Source organism: Mandrillus leucophaeus, unplaced genomic scaffold (genome assembly GCF_000951045.1).
Source record: "Mandrillus leucophaeus isolate KB7577 unplaced genomic scaffold, Mleu.le_1.0 Scaffold377, whole genome shotgun sequence".
NCBI classification, from domain to species: Eukaryota; Metazoa; Chordata; class Mammalia; order Primates; family Cercopithecidae; genus Mandrillus; species Mandrillus leucophaeus.
This window is the reverse complement of record NW_012103998.1, coordinates 1,038,317-1,049,234: the sequence shown is the minus strand read 5'-3', so window position 1 is coordinate 1,049,234 and position 10,918 is coordinate 1,038,317. Positions and strand designations below refer to the sequence as shown.

Below are 10,918 nucleotides of genomic sequence, written 5' to 3'. Positions count from 1 at the left end.
GGCTGTCTTATGTTCATTGCTGGCAGTCCAATAGACTAGATTGCCCAAGCCTAGTTAACACTATGTTTATGATTATTTCACTGATAGAAATGTAAGGCTCATTATTTCCTTGATATGCATTTGTAGCCTCTAACACTTGGAAATGGGGAACAAATATATAGAAAAAAAATCTAGCATGTGTCTTCCCAAGTAAAATCTTCACACAGATATGGTCGGTATAAAATAACGACACTTTCCAGTGTGTGCCATAGAACACGGGTCCCAAAAGATGCTTTGAAAGAAAAGCATTCTGTGGTTAAATTGAAGAGAACTCAAAACTCCAAAACAGGTTTATAATAAATATTAGCATATTAGGCTCTGAGACATCCTGCAGTGAAGAAACCTTTGATTAATTTATTTCCTAAATTTGAGGGCCATAGTAAAATTTCCCCTCACATAATTTCTATTAACATTTCATGGAATTAGAGCTCTGCAGATCAAACTCTGGAAAATGCTATACCACAGAAACATATTTATTCAGATTTCCATTTTTTCTCAGTAAACCTCTATATAATTTATTCTAAAATATTCTAAGTCTATATGCACACAAATAGAGATGTAAACCTTCGTTAATTTGGATGTTTGGTTAACTAGGCTGTTCTGGCTAATTCTGAAAAGTTTAACTGTAGATTAAGTGCATAGAAGCCTTGTTGAAAAGTGTTCAATAGCACTCTCAACCTTAAAACGAAAATTTTTTTTAAGAGATGGGATATTTCTCTGCTGCCCCGGCTGGAGTGCTGTGGCGTGATCCTAACTCACTGCAGCCTCGAATTTTTGAGGCTCAAGCGATTCTCCCTCCTCAGCCTCCTGAGTAGCTGGGATGTCAGCTGTGCGTCATCGTGCCTGGCTACTCTGAACCTTTAATCCGATTCAAAGCTCTGAGGTGGGATCAGAGGTTCTGCATTGCTAATCAGCAACCAGCTGATGCCAATGCGGCTGCTCTGCAGACCACACACTGAGTAGCAGGTTGCTTTTCTGCCTTGGTAAGCACAGTAAAATAAATATAATACAATTGTTATTTTGAATAACATTGTACATGTTGTTGATGGAACCACATACTGAAATAGTTTAAATTTTTAAAATATCACCTTGTTTTCTTGATACTACCTTCCTCATAAAAGTAAAGTGGGAAATAATGGGAGGAAAACATCTAGCTATGAGAATATCGCTATCAGACCTCACATGAAATCTGGTAATTATAGGTACTTAATAAATGTTAAGTATGTTAACTCATTTGTCATAAGCTTTATTATCAGTGATAACTGAAGCAGTGACAAAGAGGTGACGTAGGGATACATCTACTAAGGAGGGAATTAATGATATGAAAATATTACTAAAGAGTAATGAAAATGCTCTCAAACATACTGCCAATCAAACAACAAATTACGGAGAGTATGTAGGTAGAGAGAAGAACTGGATATGCTAATAAATGTTGGGATCTACTGCAGGCTCAGAAAAAGAGAAGAGAAGAACCAGAGTAATATTCTGGAAGCAGGTGCCAGTAAGGAAACCTAAACTAGGGAAGCAGACACAGGCATCTCTGCCCCAAATGTATCCTGGAATAGTCATAAAGTGAATGGAGATAGGCTTTCCTAGGGAAGCCTACCCAGTGATCAAGGAGCTGTCTGGAGAGGGAAAGAAAGAAATAAGATCTTCCCTAAGAACCCACCAACCTCCTATACATTATACTAAAAGAACTAAATTGGTATAGGTTATTTGCTTTTTTTATTATTTATTTATTTATTTATTTTTTTGAGACAGAGTCTCGCTCTGTCACCCAGGCTGGAGGGCGGTAGCGTGATCTTGGTTCACTGCAAGCTTCGCCTTCCGAGTTCATGCCATTCTCCTGCCTCAGCCTCTCGAGTAGCTGGGACTACAGGCGCCGCCACCTCACCCGGCTAATTTTTTGTATTTTTAGTAGAGACGGTTTCACCGTGTTAGCCAGGATGGTCTTGATCTCCTGACCTCATTATCCGACCACCTTGGCCTCCCAAAGTGCTGGGATTACAGGCGTCAGCCACCGCACCTGGCCGGTATTGGTTATTTTCGTAATTTTCCTACTTGGTGCATTAAGTACCATCCAGGTATTCGTTAACTAGGAATGATTACTAACATGACTTAGTAGTAGTAGTTTTTAGCTTCAAGTTTTTCAGTAGACAGATGTAGGTGAATCCATAACAACATAAGGGGATCAGAAACTTGTTACAATTATGTTAGAATTACAGACAAATATGTTACAATTACCTTATTAAGTTTCAGGGCTTTTTTTTTTTTTTTTTAAAGAATATCTTAATGTGTTCTTGATGGAGTTTTCCTTGAAATGACTTTGGAGCCTTTGGTCTTCTGGTACTTGGGTATTACCTATAAATATACTTGGCTATATCTATAAATATCAACCAGGCAATTATAGTAGATGACGCACATGGACTGATTATCAACTACTTGTTAGTAGTTCAACTCCAGAGTTATTCTTGCTCCCTGACTGAGATGTCTAAGATGCAGACACTTTCAGCCAGCCACTTACCTGCTCTACTTCCCTCATCCTCACACTGCTTTAGCCACCTCCTCGCTCTTTCCTGGAAAATGCTGTACCACAGAAACATTCTGACCTTTTTTCAGTTGTCAGAATATGCTCTATTCTTTCTCCCTTCTGTTCTTTTTTGGCAAATCCTGTTGATTTTTCTCTCTGCTGGGAATCTCTCTACTCATGCTTTGTTAATTTCCATTAAACTTCAGGTCTCAGGTTCTCAAAACTCAGAACACACCACTCTTGCTAACTGCCCCTCTGAAGTGCTCCCCTCCACACTCTGTAACACGATATTTATCATACGTCTGTGTACAAGTGTGTGTGTATACCACTAGTTGCCTATTACACCTATGTGTATATATACATTATAGATTACTCACTAGACTTTGCTAACTGTGTCAAAAGACTGTGTCTCTTTTGCTTATAGTTATAATTCCCAGGAACTAGCACACCTAGCACATAGTAGCACTGAATAAGAATGTATCGTGTGAAAGAATAAGCTTTAAAAAATATTCTAACTGATCAAGTCCATTGATGAATGCTCAGACATTTTCGTGGATTGAAACAATAATAAAAAGTTATGTGTGTTGTTAATTTTAGCAGCATTCTCACAATTTGCTTATGTTTTTCACAGACCGGGTAGTTTGGGAACCAACACCTATAAAACTTGGTTTGCGCAAGTCTCTAGATGAGCTGTGTAAGTAATAGTCACTACTAACAAGTGGTCACTTTTTTCCTAACTCTTCTTTCATACTCTTTTTATAAAACTCTGAAGCTATGAGCGTTCTAGGATTTAAAAGGTAGGGATGGTGGCCTTTTTTACATTTAGTAAGAATATGAGCCATAGTTTGAACATAGAATAGTAACAAAAAACAAAACTAAAAATAAACAAAAAGGTATTTATTTTGGCTCCAACTTTGCCAGTAAACCTTTTCTTTTTTCTCTTTTTAATTGGTCAGACTTAGGCACTATGAAAGGGCTTTATCTGTTTTAATTCTTTGTACATTTACTTATCTTATGACTTTACAAAGCCAAACAATTTAAAAATCAGTAAAGTAAAATGCAATGAATAATATGCAATGCTTTGAAATTAATCTGAGCTATACATCATTAAAATACATTGCAAATATATCACAGTATACCAATTGAATTTTTGTGATAGCACCCAGTACCCTAGAAAATAAATACCAACATTTTTAGGTTGGCAGTTAAGGCCCTCTAAAATCTAGCCCCAATCAAACCTTCAACATTTTCTTGCACTATTCCCCCTGGTATTCTACTCTTTATTCTAATGGAAGTGACTAGCTGTTTGATACACCAGCACATAGAAGAGGCTCAAATGTTAGTAAAATGTTAGAAACTGACTTTGTTAACCAATGTAAAATTTGGCGGGGGTGGGGGGGTATGCTTTATTTAGATTAGTGTTTCTCAAACTTCACCGTGCATCAGAATCACCTGGAGGACTTATGAAAACTCGGATTGCTGGGTTCCATTTGCAGAATTTCTGATTCAGTTGATCTGTCTCAGGGCCCTAGAATTTGCAAGTCTAACACATTTCTCAGGTGATACTGATGGTGCTGGTCGAAGAACCACACTTTGAGAATCACTAGTTTGCTTGCTCACTTCAACTAAAGCTGAGTGCCGAAAGTGCAAGTTCAATATGATTTGAGCTGCCTTTGTGTAACACAAGAGCGATCTTTTGAAAACTAAGTCAGATCATGCCACTTCTCTGCTGAAAACCCTTGCACTGACTCATCATTTTACTCCAGGTAAAAGCTGGTGAGCTTACAGTGGCCCATCGTACATATTATATTTTCTCCCCTCCCAGTCACCTCTCTAGTCTCATCTCCTGACACCCCCCAACTCTCATTCTGATGCAGCCACACTGACCTTTATTTGCAGCCACACTGCTATGTTATTTCCTCTGTCACATCAGGCACCTTCCTGCCTTAAGATGTTCACTTTAGGTATTCCCTCTCCTTAGAATGTTCTTTCCCCAGTTAACTCTTTGCAAACTTCTTCACTGTCTTCAAATCTTAGCTGAAATCTCACCTTCCCAGTGCTGGGGCCTACCCTCATCATCCTGTCCCGTACTGTAGCCTGCCACTCCTCTTCCCACCCCAAGCCCTTGGCTCCCTGGATCCCTTCTCTCTTGGTTTTATTTTTTTTTCTTTGATGATAGTAGCCCTTATGAACTTCTCACATACTGTATATTTCACTTATTATATTTCTTGTCTGTCTCCTCTATCGGAATATAAGCTCCTTGAGGGCAGGGATCTTTGTCTTGTTCTCTGATGCATCTTAAGCACCTGGCACATAGGAGGTGTTCAATAAACAGTAACTGGATGAATGAATACACGAACACATTAGGTGTACTGTACAGTGTACTGTTTCAAGGAAATGCTATATAACAGTATCTTTTTGAAACTGTTACCTGTTGCCCTACAAGATAGTTAACTTATCCAAGTTAATGACAAATTATTTTTCTTTCCTCTTTTATCTGTGTTGCAGGAAGTTAGGGACCCTGAATGGAGGGACTAGCTGAAGCCGCGGCAGAAGAACATAAATTGTGAAGATTTCATGGACATTTATTAGTTCCCCAAATTAATATTTTTATAATTTCTTATGCCTGTCTTTACTGCAATCTCTGAGCATAAATTGTGAAGATTTCGTGGACACTTATCACTTCCCCAATCAATACCCTTGTGATTTCTTATGCCTGTCTTTAATCTCTTAATCCCGTCATCTTCGTAAGCTGAGGAGGATGTATGTCACCTCAGGACCCTGTGATGATTGTGTTAACTGCACAAATTGTTTGTAGAGCATGTGTGTTTGAACAATATGAAATCTGGGCACCTTGAAAAAGGAACAGGATAACAGCAATCTTCAGGGAACAAGGGAGATAAGACTTTGGACTCTGACTGCCGGTGAGCTGGTGAGCCAGATGAACAGAGCCATATTCCTCTTATTTCAAAGGCAAATAGGAGAAATATTGCTGAATTCTTTTTCTCAGCAAGGAACTGAGAAAGAGAATGCGCCCTGAGGGTAGGTCTATAAACGGCCCCCTGGGGGCGGGCGTCTTTTACAGTCGAAGCCAAAGGGATGAAATAAGCCCTGGTCTCCTGTAGCACTCCCAGGCTTATTAGGATGAGGAAATTCCCGCCTAACAAATTTTGGTCAGACAGGTTGTCTGCTCTCAAACCCTGTCTCCTGATAAGATGTTATCAATGACAATGTGTGCCCAAAACTTCATTAACAATTTTAATTTCACCCCATCCTGTGGTCCTGTGATCTCGCCCTGCCTCCATTTGCTTTGTGATATTTTATTACCTTATGAAGTATGTGATCTCTGTGACCCACACCCTATTCGTGCAGTCCCTCCCCTTTTGAAAATCACTAATAAAAACTTGCTGGTTTTATGGCCCGGGGAGCATCACGGAACCTGCCGACATGTGATGTCTCCCCCTGACACCCAGCTTTAAAATTTCTCTCTCTTTGTACTCTTTCTCTTTATTTCTCAGACCAGCTGAAACGCTTAGGGAAATAGAAAAGAACCCACGTGAATATCAGAGGTGGGGTTCCTCCAATAATCTGCTTAGTAGTTCATACATTCTCATTTTTAGACATTTCTACTAGTGGTCTGAGGCTATGGGATACACACATATATATATATCTATTCATTTAAACATATTCTGTACAAAATGGTGTCAGGACTAAATATGTTCTAGGTTGAAGCAATATTATAAGCAGACCATTTTGTTAGCACATGGAGATTAGGATCCTATATTTTAGGCCCCAAGGAGCTGCAGATTTTAAGGAGGTAATTATCTTTAACATAAGGTATTTTTGATCAATGAAGAGTAGACACTCTATAGTATTATTTTCCACCTTCTGGCTTATAGGATATGACAGTTATTATAATACTAGTTTTCAGTTTTATTTATTTATTGCTATTTTATTTATTTATTTTTTGTTGTTGAGATGGAGTCTCGCTCTGTCACCCAGGCTGGAGTGCAGTGGCGCAATCTCAGCTCACTGCAAGCTCCATCTCCCGGGTTCACGCCATTCTCCTGACTTAGCCTCCTGAGTAGCTGGGACTACTAGAAGGCACCCGCCACAATGCCTGGCTAATTTTTTGTATTTTTAGTAGAGACAGGTTTTCACCATGTTAGCCAGGGTGGTCTTGATCTCCTGACCTCGTGATACGCCCGTCTTGGCCTCCCAAAGTGCTGGGATTACAGGCGTAAGCCACTGCGTCCAGCCTCTTTATTGTTATTTTAAAATATAATATTAAAAATAGAGACAGGATCTTCTTCTGTTGCCCAGGCTGGTCTCAAACTCCTCAGCTCAAGTGATCCTCTCACCTCAGCCTCCCAGAGTGCTGGGATTACAGATGTGAGCCACCCCACCTGGCCTAGTTTTCATTTCTTGAGGGCTTACTCTATGACAGGCAATGTGCTAACCCTTTTATCTTATATAAACACTTTGTCTCATATAGTTCTCATTACACTACAGGTAGGAATTTTACGTATGAAGAAACTGAAGTCCAAAGAGCTTCAACAGCTGGCATAAAGTCACACAGCTGGCAACTGGCAGTGAAGGCATTGAATCTACATCTGTTTGAAACCTATTAAATATTACAAAGTCTGAGTACAAACAAGGAGCAGGAGTAAAACAGGATGCTGGGAGAAATATTATGTCACAAAACCACATTTGGTGCTTGGTGTGGAAAGTGAGCAGTACTATATTTTATCTGCCACTATTTAAAAGAAAAAGCTTTTAACAAGCAAGCCCGTTCAAATTGCACGTTGATATCTTCTCCCTGATGTTAAAAAATATTTTTAAAGAGCAATGTAGTTTTTTCTTTAACAAACTCACAAATAACCCCAAGGTTTTAAATGCTTGTTTCCCATTGTAGTGCTTTCTTCCTGTCACTGTTTTTGAGCTAGAACATGGAGTCCTTGCTAGGGAAAGGAAGGGCATGATCATCAATCTCCATTAATAGCCTTGAGTGGCTTCTGTTATCTGATGATTTCTGAGCTGATAGAGGGTAAATACTGATGTGGTTAGATGAGCTATTCATCCACATTTGACATTTACATAAGCTCTGCATTCACCCTTTATATTCACATATTTCAGATAGTGTCCTATGAATTGGGTAGATCTTTTCAAATTCTATTCTTTCTCCAAATAAACCTCTTTTTCTTTCCTTTCCTTTCCTTTTCTCTCTCTCTCCATTTTTTTCTTTTTTTAATTTTTTATTTTTTAGAAAGGTTTGGCTCTATTGCTCAGGCTGGAGTGCAGTGGTATCATCTCACCTCACTGCAACCTCCGCCTCCTGTATTCAAGCCATCCTTCCACCTCAGCCTCCCAAATAGCTGAAACTACAGGTGTGTGTGCCACCATGCCTGGCTAATTTTTTAATTTTTTGTAGAGATGGGGTTTCACCATGTTGGCCAGACTGGTCTCAAACTTATAAGCTCAAGTGATCCGCCTGCCTTGGCCTCCAAAAGTGCTGGGATTACAGGCATAAGGCACCGTGCCTGGCCTCCAGATAAACCTCCTCTCAGAGTTAGGTCAACAAAAAAGCAGAACCCATGCTATAAGAGTTTAGTATTTTGGGGAGAGCATAAAATTATTATGATTTCCTAAATTAGTTATGATACAGAGGATACATTAGAGCAGTGTCAATCAAAATGGATTTATAAGGAAACCAAAACTAATCTTTTTTCATGTTTAAGTTCACTGTTAAGGTAAAATAATAACCCAAGTGCAGTAACCACCCTTTATTTCATCAGCTTGAGTCTATTTATTGTCTACCTTCTCCTCACAAGTAAAGTCTTAAGATCTTAAATAGCTCTCCCTCTCCATCACTCTTTTTTCTCTTTTATTACTCATCTTGTTTTCTAAAATGTGGTGCTACAGGAAATAATTTTACTTTATGGAGAGTGAGAAAGGAAATTATTTTTATGAATATTGTACTGTTTTCACCCAACAGGTTGAAAATTCTTGCCTCTTATTAATGAAGAAATTAACTGATATCTGTGAGTCTATTATCTGAGAACCTCAATGACCTCCTTCTCTTGGGTTAGCAGAATGAAGGATAAAGAGATTCATCTCTTGTACAAATCAGCCTATTTTCTGGAAACCACAGGTTACTTACGTTTGCAAGCATCTGGAGCTGAGAAGGGTCTCCGCAGGTCACGATAGAAGCCTGGCTTGCACCTCTGGCAATGCTGTCCTTCTGTGTTGTGCTGACAGTCATCACAGACGCCACCGCTACGATTCCCTGATGCCTCCCACACATTAACGTCAAAGTGACAGGTATCGGCATGCCCATTACACTTGCAGGCTGGCAATAAGAAGCGTGGAGAGAAACACTAATAAGTAAAAATAAAGTGATGGCTTATCTCATATTCAGGTAGTTAAAAATAGGATGAGTTGGCCAGGCATGGTGGCTCACGCCTGTAATCCCAGCACTTGTGGGAGGCCAAGGCGGGTGGATCACCGGAGGCCAGAAGTTTGAGACCAGCCTGGCTAACATGGTGAAACTCCATCTCTACTAAATACAAAAGAATTATCCAGGTGTGGTGGCACATGCCTGTAGTCCCAGCTACTTGGGAGGCTGAGGCAGGAGAATTGCTTGAACCTGAGAGGCGGAGGTTGCAGTGAGCCGAGATCACGCCATTGTATTCCAGCTTGGGTGACAGAGGGAGACTCTGTCTCAAAATAAATAAATGAAAATAAATAAAAATAGGATAAACTGATTGTTAATGTTTAGTTTTAGTTTTTGAGTAGTTAACAATACAAAAATCAAAGGAATATAGAAAGGCATCCATTGAGAAATCTAGCCTCTGCATCCCCATTTATCTTGTTTTCCCTGACTTCAATAGGTTACTACTTTTTTAAAAAGAGTTTCTTGTGTAGCCTTCCAGTTTTTCATTATAGGCTGTTAATTAAAAAAAAAAGTTTCAGGAGATGCATGAAAGTCAACAAAGTGTAGATTTATCTAGTTGGGCAAAGATATGATGATGAACTTACCAACGGGGGTTGACATTCATTGTGGAAAGATTACAGGAGTGACCATCAGTTTTTACCCTCTCTTTTGGTAACACTTCACGATTTCCACTCCTATTACTTCTCAAGGGTCATCCTGTGGGTCTCCTGTCCTTGCTAAGAAAAGCTGAGATTGTCAGGCCTTAAGTGGAAATGAGCATTCATATTGCAGATGCAGGCATGAATTCATGCTTACTAATGAGCCTGGAAGGGTCATTACTCATGAGCTTCTGGTGGACAGAGCTTAGGAACTTGGCAAGTAGTTTGATTTCATGAAGTACTATTCTTCAGCTGTTGAGCAGGTGAGTAGAAGGTGGACTCCTATTGAAGCCTCAATTTTCTTACAGAAGAGGCCTGCAGTATTTATTATATAACAATTCCTCAAAGGCATTTCTAAGATTATAAGTCAATAGCATCAAGTGACATGTCTCTGTGTTCTATATGTATTTAGATAGGCAGTTGATTTATGTGGAAAGAGTCAGAAAGGCACCCTAGGAATTCAGGATAAATTCTTTAGATTCTCTTCATTGGTGATTTAGAATAAGAATCCCGATTTTTGGAGGTCAAATGTATTTGAAAATGTTTGTGCTATTGTTTTTCATTGTTTCCTTGATGTGTTATGAAATTCTGACCAGATTCATATCTTTTTAAAGTATATTACAAGATAATTTAAGATTTATTCTTACAGGAAATCCTTTACATTTCCTAGAAACAAAAACAAATCAGTTATGACTCCGAATTATGTATGGGAAGAGACTTCTCACAATGTTACCCATGGAACCTGCTTTTAAATCCTTGTAAAAGAGAGGTTTGTGAGTGTTAACATTGGGATGGGCATGCACATTTCTCTGAACATTTTAAATTGCAAAGAAAAAATGGTTCATGTTCCCATATTTTTACCTTCCTATTTAATCTCCAGCCTCAAACCTCAAGCTAGTTAGTCCTTGTAGGGAAATCTCCTTCTTAACTTACTGGCTTAATTTCAAATCTAATCTTTCATTTCAAGCATCATAGAGTGAAAAAAAAGGCAATGTGGTATTATGGGAAAAAGTACCTAATTTGGAGTCTTGAGACTTGAGATCAAGTCCCCACTATCATTTACTAACTTTGGCAAATCACTTCATCTTGCTGAGCCTCAGTTAGCTGATCTCTATAATGGGATTAACACCACCTGCTTTATTGGGTAGTTTTGAGAACTGAATTCAAAATAGCTATTTTCATGTTTATAATTCACCATCTCAGCAATGAGAGTACAACAGAATCAGATGTTCTTGTGTTTACTCATGTATTTACTTA

General features: G+C 38.9%; 1 protein-coding gene across 3 annotated transcripts in view; it reads right to left on the bottom strand.

Annotated features, from left to right (window-relative positions):
* NTN4 (netrin 4) overlaps positions 1-10,918 on the bottom strand; it is a 133,037-nt gene that overhangs the window by 48,338 nt on the left and 73,781 nt on the right. For all 3 annotated transcript variants that reach the window (XM_011990315.1, XM_011990314.1, XM_011990316.1), the window contains exon 5: positions 8,730-8,918. In XM_011990315.1, coding sequence (XP_011845705.1) covers positions 8,730-8,918 — 189 coding nt within the window. The remainder of the gene's footprint in view (positions 1-8,729; positions 8,919-10,918) is intronic.